This window comes from Camarhynchus parvulus, chromosome 4, assembly GCF_901933205.1.
Source record: "Camarhynchus parvulus chromosome 4, STF_HiC, whole genome shotgun sequence".
NCBI classification, from domain to species: Eukaryota; Metazoa; Chordata; class Aves; order Passeriformes; family Thraupidae; genus Camarhynchus; species Camarhynchus parvulus.
Genome location: NC_044574.1, coordinates 42035729 through 42055227, shown reverse-complemented (window position 1 = coordinate 42055227; position 19499 = coordinate 42035729). Strand labels below are relative to the sequence as shown.

Sequence of the window (19499 nt, the reverse complement as noted above, 5' to 3'; positions counted from 1 at the left end):
GCATTCCAAATAAAGCAGTATTAAAGCTTATCTTTTGTTAAGTCTCTTTCTAAAACAAACTATAAAGTTCAAACAAGAGTATGACAGGCATTTAAAGTGATTTTTATTCAAATTGGTATACAATAAAAGGCAACTTTGGCTATAGAATATTGATAAAGCAGTGCCATCTTATTAAATGGACTTTTGTCTTTTTAAGTGCTTTCTTTAGGAAGACACAAACACTGTAGGCTGGAATTTCTGGTAAATTCCCTCTACCACAGTACTTGAGGTACTTATACCTCAAGTATAAGCACCTCAAAAACACTGGAGGCATATCTGTGTTTCATATTGCTGTGACTACACTACTCTTATCCGTGCCCATTAGGGACTTTGTTTTCCAGTTATGAAAGTGTGGTATCTGTTGTTTGTAAGCCACTCAGGCAAGGCCAGACTACACAACACTCCAGAGTACAGAAGACTTCACATTTTTTAAAACTGAAGTTTTCAGCCAAGTAAATTCAGTAAGTAGCAAAACCTTAAGTAAAGAAACATAACACTTGGTCTTCCTTTCATTTAAAATATTGACAATTAGAAGGAATAAAACAGCAACACTTAACAACATACAATTATAAATACTTGTTGCATTTGTCATAAAAGTTATAAAAAACTAATCTAAAAACATGGTACAGTAAGTGAGTGCAAAAAATTACAGAATTGCTTCAATACTTTTCATGGTAGGCCTTCATAAAAGATACAGGTAAAGCATTTGAGGTGAAAAATTCAGAGCATTTTAGAATTACATATTTCATTGCGAGTTCTAGTTACATTTGCCCACAGCTGCAGTTTCACAGCTCAGCAAAGCTGGAACACCTTTTTATTACCAAAAAGTCCCACCTCTGAATTCAATTAGTGAGGGAAATTTAACACTCACTCTATTGGATATATTCTGTAATTGCTGACTTTCTAAACTGTTACTCATGATTCTTCTTATATTTAAATAATTTCATATATTCTCTTACACTATTGATTTTTTTGATCCAAATTCCTTCTCATTTGTCATAATTTGTTTTAAGATTTTTCTATGGAGTAGTATTCAACACCTGGATAACGCTTACATTTGAGGCTTCAGTCCATCTTTGTAGCTTCTATTTGTGCACTCTGCAGATAAGTCTTCTTACTCCATGAGAAATTTGGCATTCAACACAAATTCAAAATAAAAACATTTTAAAAACATCAGCCAGGAGTTGCAGGAATTGCCCTTACAGCCATTTCTTGTATTTGAAAATGGTATTTTGAATTCCATCTTCATATACAGTGTCTGTCCTCATGATACCTGTGGTCGTTGACCAGTTGTAGAGGCCCAGAGGAATATCAAACAAATACTGCTGAAACTGTATCTGCTATACCTAGAAATGATGTAAAATTTGGTTTTAATAAATACTGAAATGGAGACTTCCCAGAATTCATGCTCATATAATGCCCTCTCCCCTCCACGCCATGAAAGTAGAAATCCAGGGAATCATCTGCAACCCTTTTATTTCTTCCTTTCCTGGCATATATAGTTGAAACCTAATCTCCTCCTTCCTCCACTTTAATGTTCAAAATTTTATATCCTGGTGGTTTCAGAGCACGTCTTAATCAGAAGACAACATCTCTGTGGGAAAAGGAGCAACTACTGTCTTTGCTGGATTGTTCTTGTGTGGTACACTACAGAAAATGTGAAAGATCCTACTTTTTGAAAATAACACATCTGTTCTCCCTGCCATGTCTATAATTGATTTGCTGTATCACTACTTTAAATTTCTCTTTCCAAACTGTTTATACAACAACAGTAAGAAAAAAGATTCAGTAACATGAGAAAGCAATGATTGGATACATTGCTCTGATCTTTACTAAGTGCAGGCAAACTGAATATTGTCTTTTCTTTATGTGCAGAAGACCTAGGTAATCTAATGCCCCCTGCAATGACTGAGAGCTGCTGTGAAACACACATGGAAGGGAAAGCCAATGGGTTACTCTAACACATAAAATTACAATGGATACACAACACTTCCAATCTAGTGGAAATATCCCACCAATTTGGGTCAGCAATCTGATGATAAACCAGAGCTTGACTTGCCTTACATCCATATCTAGCAGAAACTGGGTATTTAATGCTACAGGAATCCCTCAAACATAAAGAAAAAAATAATACAAACAACAATAGGGCAGGAGATTGAACTAGCACTGAAAGGATATATCTCTGTCCTACAAGAAAAGCCATGAGCAGGGTACACAATTCCCAGGTAGATTAGCTTTTCATATTTGTTTGTTAAACTGAACAAAGAGATACTGGCACCCACCAGACAAGGACAGCAGCAGTTTCACCTACAGGGACTACAGCAATCGCACTCACCTACAACCATCACACATGGCTGGATATTTTACAGTGCCATTACCTCTGCATGGTAAGGGACAGAGTACTTTGATTATTTGTTTTGTCTTATACAGCTTTGCATTTACATGGTGCTTTTATTTCATTCAACTACATGCCTTGGTTGAACTAGCAACCATTTCATTTATTTTTTCCATCTGGACTCCTTTAGCCTCTTTTAAAGCATAGCAACGATTTGTAGTGCCTCTGAGGATCCCATTGTATTTTTATTATACATATTATATGATGATGATATTAATTTGTTATAGCCATTGGAAAACATATCCCAGCCCATGGCCTTTACCACTTTTTGTCAGACTTACCACAGACATTGCTGCCCATCTTAACACGAACGTAGCCATCGATTCCCCACGTCGGCCCCCAAGAGTTCTGTACGATCCAGTAAGGAATGCTACCTGGAAGAGATATTTCATGAACAAGAGACAACATGAGACTCGGGAAGCTTTAGCCTCCTAAACACTCCACAGAGTTAATCAGCATTTCAGTATCTCACAGTTTCTGAGGGATGGATGATACAGGCAGTGAAACCTACTGCTGTTCACATAGATAACAGAGCTAATATTCTCGTATGGGAAGACTGGATATGGGCTCTTCTAGCATGAAGACACACAGCCATGGTCTTGACATTGCAAGGATGAAGTCCCACAGAACTGAAGAAGCAATGACAAAAAGAGTTTTTCTTCTGGCTGATGTGAGGATGATGTGATCTTCAGAGAGCTTCCAGAACTGATGTGACATCAAACCAACAGATTCCAGCAGGAAACTGAGTTCTGGATTTTAATCACCTATCCCACAAAAGACAAGCTGCAAGTCAAAGAAACCTACTGTGCTGAAGTTCAGCTGATGGAAACGCACCTGTTCTGTCAAAACCAGTGATAAGAACAGCATGGTTTGCTCTTCCACTGGAGCAGTGATATTGTATGATTCCTCCAAGATAATCCTGCCAGCTAATGGCATCGACTGTCACTGCCAAAGGGCCCCAGCTGACAAGCATCCTCATCATTTCCTCCTCTTGACCACTGCAAAAGAAGTGAGTAAAAATACCAAGTTACTTAAGTTAGCACACTAAAGTGATTAGAGTGATTGTAATCTACTTGTTAAGTACAGTTTAAAAATCAAATAATTAAACTCTTTCCTCCAAGTTCTATGTATCACACAACAGTAATTATATATTTCATATACTACAACACAGTGATACAAATAAAGGACAAACAAACTATGAGACGGGTGTAGATCCAAAAACATAACACCATTAAATAGCAAAAGGTTTCTAGGCCAAGCCAGTGGGTTGTGGAGAGCACTTCATACTTTTTGTACATCACTCTTCTCATTCAAAACCAGCTTTGAACAAACCATTAGTCTGTATTAGAATTTCCCACTGTTTTTAAACCTACAGAAGTACCTCTTAACATAATAATACACTGAAGTATGTGTCTTAAACATATCAAAACACAGGATGTTTCCACCATCAGACATTTATCATTAGCAACCTCATACAGTTTTATTTATCTGGAGCAGAAAATTTTCATCCCTGAAAATATGTTCATTAACTAAATTTGGCAAATTCAGACTGGCAAAGATATGATTGATTTTGGTTACTAACATCTAGAAGTAACACAATTCCTAGTCAGAATAATACTTCTTGTCTTTATGCAGTAGCTGTACTGTACTGATAAAAATTAGAAATTAAGTTTCTTCACACAGAAACCTAAAAACCTGAAGTTTTTACAGAGTTCAGTTGGCAACACTGTTTCTAAAGTCATGGGCTGGAGAGGATGCGGGTAGATATGTAAATGCGTGAATACTGAAGTAGTTGAATGCTTCCTATTTTTTTCAATAAATTCCAGTTACTATTGGTAGGATTTACTGTTTCTGACAAAAGCAGTGTTATGTTCATATATTAAAAACTGTAACTGACTATGTTCCAGTTTATAGCCTATTTAAAAGACTCAATTTCAAGCCTTCTCATTTCAACAGGCTTAGTGATGGTAGCATTGAGTGGATTCATTGTGGCAAGCCTTAACTCTCAAAGACGTTAAATCCTTCTCCAGCACACAGCTACAGAACTGATGCAATCAACCTCCCAACCTTTGCCTGGTCAATGCACTGTTCACTCCACCTAACTCCATGATTGCTGAACACAGAAGGGAAAGGACAGTGAAAGAAAAGAATGAATAATAGCTACCTGAAGTCATATGCAGCAAATCCTGTTATTGAAACTCCAAAATCTGAGCGCTCAAAATAATGGCACAGTCCTGTCTGAGCTTTGAAACTGTACTCTGAATCTCTCACGAGTTTTACTTTGGTCTGCAAGAAGGTAATTGAGCAAGAAATTAATGCATTTGACTTTACTTCTATGCACCTCAAAAGATACGGAGAATGATCACATAACCCACTCAAAATTCAGTGTGTACTGGGCAAGATTAGAAGTAAGAATGTCACATTGTAAAATAACTATTTACTATCTCTAGTTTCCTTGTTCACTGAGCTTCAGAAGGGATAAATAAGAAACTAATTTTAAAAGGCATCTCTGGTTTAAACTATCCTCATAAGCAGTCCTGTCAATTTCAAGACACAGACATTCATTCAGATCATTCATAAACTATCCACTCTCATCAAATGACTTCCACACACAAAATTATACTATCATTGGGACAGTTCAGGAAGCACAAGTATCCCAAAGAGTTATATAAAATACTGTAAAGTCCAATTCTGTTCTTAGCATGTTATTCTCATGCTAGTACATGACGTATGCATCAGCTTTTTATGTTTTTCATGTCTTCTGGAGTATAGCATATTTATGACAGTGACTTCTTCAGCCTAATTCATTTGTGGTTCCTCTGCAGCCAAGAGGGAATTTTCCTTCAGAGGAATAAAGGTGAGTATCCTCTGTTGTTCTTGATATTCAAACTTATACAAATTATCTAGACTGTTATTAGCCATGGGTATATTACTCTATAAGGGTATTGAATTATAAGAATTATGCTTTCTTAAATTCTGAGGTTTTTTTTAATTCAAAAAAAGAAAGAATTCTTTTTATATTTTTGTAATTCAATCTGAGAGAGTATTTTTTTTTCAAAGATATTAAAATGTTTCTGTGTACCCATGTTATTAACACACATTTTGAATTTTTAATGAGATGAAATATTTTACCATCATCTGAAGTAGAAACATTGAATGCATTTTCAATGTTCTGGTCTTCAAGGGAAACAAAGGTAAAAGCAGTTCATTTTATTCTGAGGTTTTCCACACATACTTGTACATAATTTTACAGTGTTTGCAAGGGAAACTACTGAAATTTGAAAACAGAAAATGTCAGGATCCTTCCTTTTCCCCAGATGGTGGTGCTTTAAATCCATAAAATGCCATATGCATAGGTGGCTCTGTCTACACTGGTACTGTATGCCTGTAAATGAATTCAGGAACATTATTTTCAGCCCCTGTGGACTGATTCATTATGTTCACAAGAACATGTATAGACCATAAAATTCCAATCAAATTTCAATTCTGCTTGAACTAATTCTCTCCTGGTTCCAATCTAAATAAACAAGCATATATATATAAATATATATATACACAAACACATATGTGTATGCATATATGTAGACACATATATGATCAAATAAAAACCCTGTACATTTCACCTCCCCAGAACTTTTTTCCAAGAAATAAGCATGCTAATACGAGAAGATGATGAAGCCTTTTGGGATTTTTACAAAGAATTTCAAACCTGGTTCAGCCAGCTCAAAGCGCTAACAGTGGATCCACCGCTGCAGCCGTAGTTGTTGTATGAGCAGTCAATAACTTGCTGCACACTGAGCTCTTCCAGGGTGTTTCTTTTAATTGCATAGGCAGATTCTATGCCACCCACCACGCTGAAAGCCCAGCAGCCTCCACACTGGTAGAGAAAAAAGAGAAATGGCAGAGAAAGCAAAAGTCAGCTTTGGTTTTGAAGCCTGGTTATGAAAAAAAGAGGCAAAAGAATCTTTCAATGCTCTTCATTTAATGAGAGCATTCCAATACTCTCATTTAATACATCATCCTTGAACTCTGTTTTCAAGGCAATTATAAAGAAATGTTACCATCCATTTAAAATGCTGAACTGTTTTTTTCGCCCTATATTGCTCTCTGAATGCTAGAAATGCATTATGGTTGTCTTATTTTAAGGACTCTTTCCTGGTGAATTTTTGTTCTTGATGATAGGTCTGAGGATGCTTTTACTGTGAGATATGTGGTCCCAGGGTGAAATTAGTTTTTGACAACATTAGTAAGTTTTTCTAGAATTTTGTACAAGCAGATTACAGTTTAAGAAATGGTAAAGTGAAATTAAACATAATAGAAAAAAATCTTAGACAATAACAATCTATACTGCAATTCTAGGCTCTTTGAACTGTAACATTTAAAATAAGAGCAGAAGTTATTCCTCATGAGGTCCTATGTGAAGCATGGAAAGGAGACACTGGGGACTAAGCAGCTTGTTTCTTACCCATAAGCACTTTGGGATAAGCTGTAATTGTGTGGGGTCTGGTTACTTTGCTATCATGAATGCATCCCCTGAGGAATTCACTGGTAAGGATGTGAGTGTTGACCAGCCAAGGGAATTCAGTAATGGGAGAAAAACAACAAGAAAGGATCTACACCTCTCCAGGTAGGATGAGACCAAGTACTGAATTTACCTTGGTTCCTTCAGAAAAATACAAAACACACATGGTGCAAAATATTTGGAGATTCACTTAACTAGATCAAAAAGAATATTACAATTTCTAAATGCACAGCTCCTACACCTCATTCTTTTAAGCCTAATACCTCTTTACATAAAATGCTACGTGACTTTGTGTCTGTTCAGCTGGCCCCTCTTGTGCCCATGCTCCAAGAAGCCTTCAGACAGAGCTGGTCCCTGCAAAACCTTCCCTGTGCTCTACAGCCCACTGCTGAGAACCAGGAAGGGAAAACACCAGGACTTACTGTCTGCTGATTTCTCACTTCTGCAATGACTTTCTTGTCCCTCCAGTCAAACTTCTTTGGCAGAGGCTTTTCCTTCCCCTTTGGCACTTTTATGTATCTGGGAAGTTCGTGAGGCATGCTTCTCAAGTAAATAGCTAAACACAGAACACAAACATCTTTAAATCTATGAGCAAAAAAAAAAAATCCCATGAACAACTACTTTAAACTTTGATCAACAATTACAAACACAAGATTGTATCTCATTCTAAAATCCATAGAAAATTCATGTATTTTAAAACAATCATTATGCTCCAGAATGAAACTATTTCTACAGTTTCAGAAAGAACACAAATACTCTGTGTAGGGAATGTGGGTAGAAAGTGTGAAGATTTTCTGAAGTTGAACAATACCTATAACTACTCCACAAAACAAATGTTACATGAAAATTTCCAAACCATTTTACTTAAAAAAATGCTTTGTTTTAGCCATGTACAAGGGGAAAATAAGAGGAGAATAAAGTAAAGATTCTGAAACACCTTCAAGTTGCTGGGTTTTCACTAAAAATGTTGTTTAATTATTTAAAATTAAAGCAAGATATTAAATCCTCTGATTAATAGAAAACGTTACAACAGACATAACAGCAAGAAGAGAAGGTGTCATACAAGCTTTCTAGGAAAAAAAAAAAAAAAAGTATGTCATATTGATTGATAAAGCTCCAGCTGTCATTATGCAGCCACAGACCTCCAAGCACTGTTTGGACTGTGGTCAACTTTGTGCTGGGGTAGGGAATATGAACTTACTGCAGAACCTTGTGTATCTTCCTTTCTTCTGCTGTAATTAAAGAAAGCTTTAAAGAGCAGTGAGAAGAAAGAAGAAAAACCAGAACTGCCTCAATACTAAAGCATATTCAGGCTGTGGGTAATTCAACCTTGCAAGACTACAGAACACAAAGAGGATTGTTGTATCCTCCAGAAGTACTTACAGTTTGGTAGCAGCCATTGTAAATTAGCTGACTATCAGCACAGGAAGAATCTGTAAGTGTGAAAGACACAAGGTTCTGGGAAAGAACTAAAAAATGACAGAAAAGGCACAAGAAAACCAGAAAATGTACCTTTGAACTCTTCAGGAAACAGGTGAGAAAACTGATTTATTCCATAGACAGCAGTCATATTATCTTTTGATAATGCATTCAATAATCTAATTCTTTTAGCACTCTCCTGAAGGAATAAAAAACAATTGTGGGCATTATTAAGTTAGCAGCAGGGACAAAACTGTAAGAGCAGAAAACAAAAAGGTTAGTAACAGTAAACATGAAATTAGATAACAAGAACTGTTCACCTCAAATTCATCCTGCATCCCTAGCAATAGGAAAGCCATTACACTAATTTCACCTCCAACAGATACCAAAAAAGCATTTAAGTACAAAACATTGACATGAAACAGACAAAACAGGCACGTGAGAACAAGCTGCGTCAAACTCATCTGATGTCTTTCTTTGACGGCACAACAAACCTTGTGGTTGAGAGATATGCAAAACATCTCCAGACACGAGTTAACCCCATCACTTCACGGAGCCAAAGGACAGCATAACGCCCTAGAGGCCTCCCCGCCTTCCCCGGCGGCCCGATGTGGCTGGGCCGCCGCTGTGGCGGCTGGCGGTGACCACCGGTGACCCCCGGGAGCGGCACCGGGCCTGCGGGAGGGGCGCTCCGCCTGCCCCCGCCTCCGGCCTGCCCCAGCCCCGCAGAGCCCGCCCCAGCCCCGCAGCGCGGATGGCGAGGGCAGCGCCGGCTGGGACACCTACCCGCAGAGCCGCCGCCGCTCCCTCTCGCTGCCGGCCGCCGCCGTCCAGCGGCCGGGTGCCCGTGAGGGCGGCACTGCCCGGCCGCAGCAGGCACAGCAGCAGCGCCAGCACCACCATCGGCCGCCGCGCCATGGCGGGGCGGGCCCGGGCACGCACCCCGTCCGCGGAGCTGAGGTCCGACGGGTTCCGAGCAGAAAAGGGGCCGAGCCCTGCTTCCTTCCCAGCCGCGGCCGAACGCTGTCCCCGCTGCCTCTTCCCGCGGAGCCGGCGGGCGAGGCGGGCCCAGGCGGGGCATCGAGGAGCGCCCGCCCCGCACGGGGCTGGGAGCGCTCCCGCGGATCCTTCTGGCGGCTCTGGGGGGATGCCGCCCAGCCCGAGCAGTGCTCGAGAGCGCTCAGCAGCGCCTGGGCAGAGCCGAGTTTCCAGCGGTGTTTCCTATGTGGCAGATGGACAGGCGTGCGTTCAGGGCTGCCAGGGAGGGGCGAAGAGATGCTGAGCGTTCAGGTATCTGCCAAGTTATAAAAACCTTCTCCGAGAGGTTGGTACCTGAGTCAGGTCCGAGTCAGCTGGTACCTGCAAGCCGGGCTGCCAGCAGGAGAGGGAAGCAGCAGCAATGCAGGTTACAGGCTTTAGCAAGGGAAGGCACAGGCGGGCAGAGCAGAGCTGCCCGGGACTGCACAGCGGTGCCCGCAGCCCCTGCGTCCCAGTGAGAGAGCTGGTGCTCAAAGAACACACGGAGAGAAACCATGACTTTCCTCAGAGACTGGTCATGCTGCTACTTAGGTAAGCAGGTCAGTGTTCAGCATTTAAAAAGCTCCATTAGGCCACTACGAGTCAATAGAGCCCTCTTAGTTAATTTCCATCACCAGGCATTTTTATGCAGTGTCTGTAAATAGGATATTTGTATGTTTTAAACCTGCTGTATATTTCAGCTCTCTCTGCTGCTTTCCCCCCACGTACCCTCTTGTTAACGCAGGTGTCCTGTCCTGTGGTGCCAGTAGCACACCTGGTAGCGCTGTGCTTGGGGAACAAACCTGTGGGGATCAAAATCCAGCTTTGCCTTTGCCCTCCTCCCATGGAATTAGCTGAACTGCCACCGGTTTTGTTACAGGGAAGGCTATTTATGGCTTATAGCCAGTGTATGGAAGAGCTTGTTAGCAGGGCAGATTTTATTGGTTATTCTGACACGGTTCATCACTGTAAACCCAGAATTGGTGTTATTACAATTTATTACAAATTCGTCTTGACAGATTGAGGTCTAGGATCAGCATAGGGACTGAATAGGATGACATAAGAACTGAACGGTGAAACCTTTTTAAGGATGGTTTGAACCTCAGCAGCCAAATTTGGAGGCAAATTCCGTCAAACTGTGACTGAGCACTGAGGCCCTGGTGAGAAGTGCAGGGTGTAGGGTCTGGCAGGAGTGTCAAAGGACAGCTTGCTGTGGTCACCATAGCTTTGGATGTGCTGGTTGTGGGAGGAACAGCAGCCTTAAGGCAGCAGTCACATGGTTTTATTCTCTATGGTGCAGTAGAATGGAACAGGAAAGAAGTTACTTTGCTAGTTAGTGCAAGCAACAGAAAGATGTTGAAATTATGCTTTATTTTAAAACATACTTTTCATTAAAAATTTAAGATTTTCCATCAGTCTAACATGACCAACACTCTTTAAATTGGCCTGCTGGCCTTGAAATCTGTTGTTCCAGGATTATGATTATCTTAAGCTGAATATTTTTTCGTATTTTTAATATATAGTCATTAAATTTTAAACAAGCCAACCTAGCTTTAGTAGAAAAAAGGCATGAACGTTCAGCTATTTTTCGGTTATTATTTGTATGGACGATGCTATTTTCAAACAGAAGCAATCCTGATTGGAGGAGCTGTTTTGGTTTCTATGTAGACTTCAGTGGTTACTTTGCCCGTGAAACACACGAGGGCAGCAAAGGACTTCTGAAATGTAGTTACAAACCACCCAGCTTTCATTTTAATTTTAATTAAAAAAATAACCTCCAAACAAGCAAGCAAAAAAAATCCCCGCTATTTTGGGAAAACAGATGTATCTCAGATTGCTTTGCATTAAAAATTCTGTATAGTATAGGAAGAGGAAAAGGTTTGTTTCCACTGGATTTGCTATCTGTGAACTAAATAGCTGTTTCAATGTATCTTTCTCAGGAGGAGAGATTGTAAGAAAAGTCAGTGTCTCCTCTGGTGACTGGCTCAGGGGAAAGAAAGTGTAACAAACAGCCAAAGGTAGGCGACTGACAGCCGAAGTGTTTCAGATGGTTTTCTTTTTTCACTGAAATACCTACTGTGCCATAAAAACATTTTGTGCCTGTGCTCAGATGAACAAAATCCCATCAAAGTACACAGCTCAGTCTGCAGGCATGCAGTCCCTGCTCTGCTTTAAATTACTCCAGTGTAAATTTAACCATGCTTCATTAAGATAAAAGAGAATACACTTGTAAAAATAATGTAAGAATATGGCCTATAAAAAGAATAGAGTATAGAGGTGTTTGTTGGGTATATTGTTTTTGTTTTTTTTGTTTGATTGAGGTTTTTTAAAGGCTTTATTGATGCAAGTCTTTTTGGTTCATTGACACAGGTAGGCCATACACTAGTTACACTAGTTATCACAGACAGCTGATAAAAATATTTTAATGCTTTTTTCCCCCTCCATTTCTTTTCTGATTTAAAATTTTGTAACTGTAAATAGCTTTTTTAAAATATATTTTAATGAAATTTTACATATCTCTATGCCATTCTAGCTATTCATTAGAAGTATTTGGTGAGTTGAAACAATGCATACCAAGGGAAGAAGCAATAATGAATATATATTTAGAAACCTGTAAACTCATTGTAAGATGGCTTCTTTAAATAAGGATATTCCTTTATGAAGAAAATTTGCTTCCCATCAGCTGCAAAACACCCAAAATTTCTCAGCAATTTTATTAGTGGGTGGGTTTTTATGGTATTACAGGTTCAGATTGAAAGATCATGTTTATATTTTCTAGTCAGGCTTTTTTTTTTTTTCCTCTGGCGATTTTTGCTTAGATGTTTGAAATAGTTAATTAAATCTGGTTGGACAGCCTAGCTTCAGTGACCCCTGGCCTCTGTGTTTATAAGTAGCATAGCAAAGAGGGCAAAATATAAGAAATTACTTCTAAGTTGGAGACAGGTGTGCCAAGGATGGGTGTTGCTGCTCCTAAGGGTCTTAATAAGATGTGTTAATGACCTTCAGGTAAGAGTGATGCCTTTATAGCACTTGGGGAGGTATTTACTTAGCAGCAGTTTGGATTCCTGTTTTAGGCATATAAGATCTATAACAGATGGAAAAGAAATCCATTTGTGTTGTGTGGTCTTCAGCATCAGAGAGAAATTGTCTAAATCCAGTAGATGGAGCTAAGTGCCCTTCTTAAAAAGGCTTGTGGGGAAAAATTGTGTTCAAGGATTTGCTTATCTTAAGACCTTGCAGAGGTGTTGTTTGCTAATACAGTTGCACTGGTAACAATTGTTAAATGTAAGCAAGGCAAGTGAGAATTGCAATCCTGGGATGAAATGTATTCCTGTGAGGGTAAATGAGTGGTGTTGATGTAGCCAATGTTCAGAAGTTGTCTTTTTTGAGCCCCAAGCTGGACTTTTTAAAATTTGTGAGAAGCAAAGAAATTTACACATGGGAGCACTTGGGTTTGCAGGAATAACCAAACTGTGCCCAGGGCTGCCCTAGGTGGATCATGACAAACATCTGTGTTGGCTATGAAGTCTCTCCTGGTAGAATGATCTTCCTTTGCAAATAATGAAATAACTGCAGGATCTGCTTCTCAAACCTGACTTTATCTCAGCTGAATATCCTAAACATCAGTAAGTCTCTAGGTCCTTTATAAAGGTTTTTCTTCAATCTTGTCAGGAAGGGATGAATTATGAATGAAGAAGGCTGGCAGTAGAGCTAATATTCAAAATCAAACAGTGAAGCAAAAAAAAAAAAATGGAAAGGAGCAGCGCCTGTTCTGAGTGAGAATGAAGTAAGTAGTCTTGTCAGTTTTAGGGATCTGAGAATTGGCTTTTCTCTGAGAAATCTGATTTGGTCTGCCTTCATTTCCAGTCCCACTTGCCAGTGTCTACAAATTCACATTAAATATTCTCAGCTTAGAAAATTTCTCATAACGAGGCCATTCAAGTCTTATTTTCTTGTTGGCTTTTTCTTGTTTGTTTTCAGTCTTTTCAGAAAGTGGGTTAAGTGGTCAGCTTTTCAGGAAGAATTTCAGGCAATATTTGCTGCAGCTTGGCTTAGGGGCATAAGTACAGATAAACATTTTTTCACTCTAATTGTTCTGATTTCTTCCATCAGACTTTGTAACCATGGGATGTGGACAAAGAGCTTATATGTAGAAGTAATGCTCTTTTACAGAGTCTAGTTTGCAGATTTCTGTTAATGCTCCAGTTAGTTTGTTTGTATATCCTTCATGAATTCCTCTTCAGTGACTTTGTTGGTAGAGGAATCCAGCAGGAGATTAACAGGGTTTTCAAAATTCACCTGAATGGAGAAACAAAATTAAAGGGAAAAAGCGCCATTTAGGAATCAAGTTATTTCCTTCCTACATAGATTTTTGTTCTCTTTTTTGGAGGATCTGCTTGCTGACTTTTTCCATAGGCGATTATAATTCAAAAATGCTATTGAATCATCTCAACTTTATATTCTTTCTGTTTCATTATTCTTTCTGTTTCATATGCAACACCTTCCTCTTTTGTTTTACTGTGGAACTTAAAAGAACGGATTTTACAGTCACGTTGGTGTGAATCAGTTGTGACTTACTGCTGTGATTGTAATAGTATTGAAGTTACACTTTGTCCCTGTAGTGCTTTTTATCCATAGAACTCCAATGCTCTTTGTGGGAAGGTCAGCAATGTAAAACCAATGTCAACTTTGCAGGCATGAGATCTGTGTCCATGGCTAACCTGTGCACAGAAATAGAGAGTCTGTTTTACATTAGTGGTTGAGGTTTGTTATTGTGTAAAATTTTGCTGGAAGGTTAACTTGTTTTGTTTCTTTACCCTTTGGTCTAAAGGGCTTTCATGCAAGAGGAGTGGCAGTCCTGCCTTCCCAGCTATTGCTTGTGTGAAATGCACCTCCTTGTTGCCACTGTTTCCATACGTGCTGCTAAAGAGGATGAGCTTTTCCGAAGTCTTGCAGGTCTGACATGCTGGGAGGGTATTAGGACCCAGCTGCCTGTTGAAAATCGGAGGATTAGAATGCAGGCAAATAAATTTAGAGAAAGAGGTGTAGAACTATGCCTTTGTTTACCTCTTTATTGCCATGGCAAGCACACAACCTGCCATGGCTTTCATCTTCAGTCTGCATCAATGGCCAGTATAAGAGTGCCATGTCATTATCCTGGTATTTTAATCACAGAATGGATGAGATTGGAAGGAGCCACTGGTAGTCATTTCATCCAGCCTCACTGCTCAAGCAGGGTCCCCTAGACCATGTTTACTGAGGATTGTGTCCAGATGACTTTGAATACCTCCATGGAAGGAGACTCCACTACCTCTATTGGCAATCTGTACCAGTGCTCGTCACCTGCACAGTGAAGTTTTTGCTCATGTTTAGGTGGAATCTCCTAGGTGCATCAGGTTCTGCCCACTGCCTCTTGTCCTATTATTTGGCATTACTGAGATGAGCCTGGCTCTGTCCTTCTGTCACCCTCCCTTCAGGTACAGACAGACATTGATGAATTCCCCTCTCAGTTGTCTCTTCTCAAGGCTGAACAGGCCCTTTTCTCATAAGAGGGGTGATCCAGACCCTTCATCATTTTTGTAGTCTTCCACTGAACCAGCTGCAGGAGCTCCATGTCTCTCTTGTCCTAAGAAGCCTAGAACTGGACACAACACTCCAGATGTTGCCTCGCCAGGGCTGAGCAGAGGAGCAGGATCAGCCCCGGCATCCTGCTGGAATGTTCTTCCTAATGCACCCAAGGACATCATCAACCTTTCTGGCCACAAGAGCCCTGCATGTTCTTGGACAAGTTGTCCACTGGGATCCCCAGATCCTTCTCTGCTGAGTTGTTTTCCAGCAGGTTGCCCCAGTCTCTCCTGGAGCGTGGGGTTGTTCCACCTCAAATGCAGGACCCCACAGGTGCCTTTGTTAAATTTTGGACAGCTGTGGGACAGACCCCACAGTTGCTTTTGTTAAATTTTGGATAGTTCCTCTTGTTCAATTGCAAGAACTGATTCTTCTTTTTAGGAAGAAAAAAGTGCAGTAGTAGTGTGTCATATATACTTACATTGATAAAAGTTTGGAGACAAAGAAAAGGTAAAAATGCTTTTGTCATGCAGAAAGGAGGATGTTTCAGGATTCATAAGGGTGTTTTTTACTTGGCTTAATGTAATCATCTTGTAAATTGGGATTTGAATGTATCTTGACGTTGGGGGATCATAGGATAATTTATTGTGTGTATGTAAAGCAAAAGTCAGGAAAATTCTGGGCTTGTAGTTGTTTATACTTCATGAAAATTTTGGACTTAAACTGTTATTTTAACATAATTTCAAATAAATGTTGACTTTTCCTGTGAGCTGATGCTTTTTTATATCTGTAAACAAAGTTTGTTTTCACCATTCTGTGGTCCTAGTGGGAGTTTTAGATAGGGTAAACAAGGAGGAGCTTTGTGTGAGTGTGTAATTGTAGTGATATGAAATTAATGTTATGGAGGGCACAACTGAGTCTTGTTACAGACTTTGAACTTGTGTCTACATCTTGTCAGGGGGAAGGGAGAAGTCCTATCACAGCTTCTAGTTTTTTTCTTACAAATCACTACAGTTGGCCTCCTGTGTAAGGCCATACATGGCAGTGCACTTAGCTTCCCAGATGATTAAATTACATTGTTTTGAAAAAAATTAGATGATGTCAGGAACTGCTGCACAAAAAAAAAAAAAAAAGAAGTTTTCATTAATTACTCAAATATTTACTGTGTTTGGGTTGATTTAAAACATAATGACAGCTTACTTCACCCTTTGTTAGCAAAAGTTAATTGTGGTTTTAAAAGGGTAGTGCCAGGTTTTGGGTCTTAAAGTCTGATTATTTTGGTTCATGAGGATACTGAGCTGCTCTTCTAATTTTCCCAAGAAGTAAAAACTTCATATGTAATGTAAGGCAGATTCTTAATGGGGTTAGCATTCTGTTCTGCACCCCACAGCTTCTCGTGGGTAGCTGAGCACAAAGGAGAACTGGAGAGTCAATTTCTTTTGAAAATCCTCATCATGGCAAGTGTTACATGTTACCTCCTAAAAGCAAAACTTTCTTGTATCTGAGCTTTTCCTTGGAGTATTCAGAGCTCATTCAAGTTGAAGCCCTTCATACTAGGGATGATTGGAGACATTCTTTCAAAAGGACACAGGAAATATGTTCTGCTTTTACAAAAAGCCCTTGAAAGTATCATTTTTCTCGTAGGTTTTTTTTTTAGATGTGTTTTAAAAACCAGACTAGCTACATACAGAACATCTACAGTGTGTTTGTTGTGACAGCTCAGTATCCAAAGGCTATGAGTACACAACACAATAGATCTTGAGGGAAAGTAATAGATATTTAGTAGTACATGAAAAGGATTTAACATCTATTTCAACACCTACATTTAAGTTTTACGTAAAATTAACAACATTACAGTAATATTTTTTTAAGCAACCGTTTTCAAATAGATTGAGGTAATTCTTGAGGGAACATTTTGTCTGAAGAATGGTATATGTGTATAGGAGATGCTCATGCTAAAACTGTGGAAGCTTTTCAGACTTTGAGCCTGTCAGCTCCACCGAGATGTCTGTGTTGAGTTATCAGCGTGTCACTGGGTTTAATATTGATGGAGAAACATTGTGTCAAACTATGGTTTTTTTTGTCTTTGTGTGGTCATTTCTGGAGAATGTAAACATAATATTCATGGCCAGATGTGGATGTGTGGCTGAGATTGGTACGTGCTCTAAGAGAAGCAATTATCTCTGCTAATTTTTCAGGTTGTGTTGCCGGCTGCTGAGTAGAGCATTGCTCTTTATTGACAGGTTATCTTGTATGTTTCCATGCAGGCAGCATTTTTTTTTATTATTTTTTATTTTTTTGAGACTGAGAGGGTTATCTTTCTTTTGAGCTTAACATAATTTCTCTTTGGGATAGTTAAAAAAGTTGTAAAATCTCTACCAGGCTGCCTAGGGTCAACATCAGACATGCTGCTTCTTTTGGTTGACCATGAATATCCAATAAGGTTAATATTTTCTGTGCTCAAAACAGTTTTTCTCATTAAGTTAGTCATGCTTAAGTATTTTGAAGTGATGGAGAACTTAGTGAAATTAAATAATGTATAATTTGAGCTGAGAAGAACTGCATCTGTTTGGACTATGTTTTTTAACCCAAGGTATTTAATTTCAATGTTGAGAGGATATTTTTAGTTAGTGCCACCATTAATTTCTAGCCAAAATGAATGCAAAGAGAGTATAAAGAGCTACAAAATTAGATTTCACATTTGTAGGCTACAGAAGAAAATGAATACTAATGAGTGCTTAGAACATTTTTATTATATACCTTTCTGGTCCAGTTTTGGGAAGAATATTCATTACCTGAGATGTCATCCATTTACAGCACAGGCTGTCTGGCCTTAGCAGTTAAATAACTGAGATGTTATTTGCCTTAACAATGTTGTAATTCAGAGCCAAGGACATGTATGCAATTAAAATGGACACTAAATGCTGTGGCAAGAGGTGCTTACCTAAGCCCAGCTTCCAGAGCTTTCAGGAACTCATTTTCCCCAGCAGGCCTGTCATATTACAGTCTGCTCTTGCTAATTACACGGGCAGGCTGCCTTAAACAGTGCTGAGTTTGAATTGCCACGGGACTTTTTTTTTTATAAAGAGTATATTTCTTTGGAGTGTGCAACCACTCTGCACTAGCTGCACCCTGTGAACTCATCTTTGCAGAGATAATGTGCTTGTCAGGGAAGCAAGTGCTGGGCGTGTACTTTTCCTTAAGATTGGTCTTACAGCTGTGGGAGGACTCTACTCAGAGATCCTTTGTTTTGAATCTGAATAGACTTGGGTTAATTTTGCTCCTTTGTTTGAATTTTATCAAAAGAAATGTAATATTTCTAATTCTTCTGTTCCATTGAGTGTGATTCTGCCCAGGGAATCCTCTGGGCCCTGCAGCAGGTGGGGAGCAGCACAGGTAGACAGATGGGCAGGGAGGCAGGACAGGAAAGCAGCACCAGGGAAATGGCCAGAGAGCGATGATTTCCAGCTAGGCCTGGCCTGGCTGTATTTTCAGTGCATTTCAGGAAAGGAAGTAAACCCATTGGGTGGGATGACTTTACCCTTTCATAGCATCAGAAAATACATTCTTGTTGGAGTCAAATATATTGGAGAGAGAGTGACTTGTGCCTTCACAATGAGAATGTGTCCCCTTCAAGATTCCCAGTTATATCCTGCAGAAGCCATGGCTGGCTGCAGGCTTGACAGCCACCCATGTTCCTGCTGAGCAGATGGTGCAGCCATCCCATTCTCAAGAGACCAGGTGACATGCAGACGAAAATGGAGATATTGATTTTCTTATTTGGATGTTGGGACAAATGGCTGGTACTGTCTCATTTTCCTTTTGATAAAGGTGTTGACCATTTTAAGGACCACAAAGTTAAGACTTGAGTCAATGACATCTCATTTGAAAGCCAAGTATGCCATGCACTGTCTTTTCCTTGTTAAGCAGAAGAATATCTCATCAGACTGTATTGTTTTGATCACCCCTTTAGTTTAGTCCTCTTGGAAAGTGAAGATTGTTTTCCAACCTTTTGCAAATCAAAATAAGAAAGAAGACAAAGACCAGTAGCTGCTCTGTCTGCTATTAACCCAAGCATAGTTCTCTCCTAAAGTGTAGATATAATGCCTGACTAGAATTGCAGGAAGTCCTGCACTGTGAAAACTTGATAGGTCATTGGTAAGTTTCACACCCCTCTGGCATGCCTGGTTAGCCTTCCTTAAATTTATTGAAAAGCTCTCAAGTAGATTTTAGCCTCTGACTGCTTTTTTTTTCTGGACTTAAATTGCAGTTATTGAGTTACCACCTTTGGGGACTAGGAAGAGAGTGTTATAACATGATAAAAATCGAAATAATTTTGTCCATTGCCGGCCAAATGAAATATCCCTACAAATGCACTTGGATCATTGAAATATCAAACTCCAGATTGGAGCTGTGGTTGGTAATTGTAGAGAAGATAAACTGGTTTAAGTAAAAGTTTAGCTCTTAAATACTGATTAGTCATCAGAGATGACTCCGATTTTGACTTCAGTTTAGTCCTTCCTTGCTTCCCTTTGATTCTTG

At 39.5% G+C, this 19499-nt stretch overlaps 1 protein-coding gene across 2 annotated transcripts; it reads right to left on the bottom strand.

Moving 5' to 3' along the window:
• Positions 1-86: 86 nt before the first annotated feature.
• Positions 87-9429, bottom strand: CTSO (cathepsin O). Of its 2 annotated transcripts, none has more exons than XM_030947617.1 (8): positions 9162-9429; positions 8469-8574; positions 7379-7512; positions 6144-6311; positions 4599-4720; positions 3269-3432; positions 2716-2808; positions 87-1385 (listed from the first exon to the last, which is right to left on the bottom strand). In XM_030947617.1, the coding sequence occupies exons 1-8, from the start codon at positions 9291-9293 to the stop codon at positions 1351-1353; spliced, it is 954 nt and encodes a 317-aa protein (XP_030803477.1). In that variant the 5' UTR covers positions 9294-9429; the 3' UTR covers positions 87-1350. The 2 variants fall into 2 exon arrangements, with proteins under 2 accessions (XP_030803477.1, XP_030803478.1); XM_030947618.1 differs by lacking the exon at positions 9162-9429 and adding an exon at positions 8870-9062.
• Positions 9430-19499: the final 10070 nt, after the last annotated feature.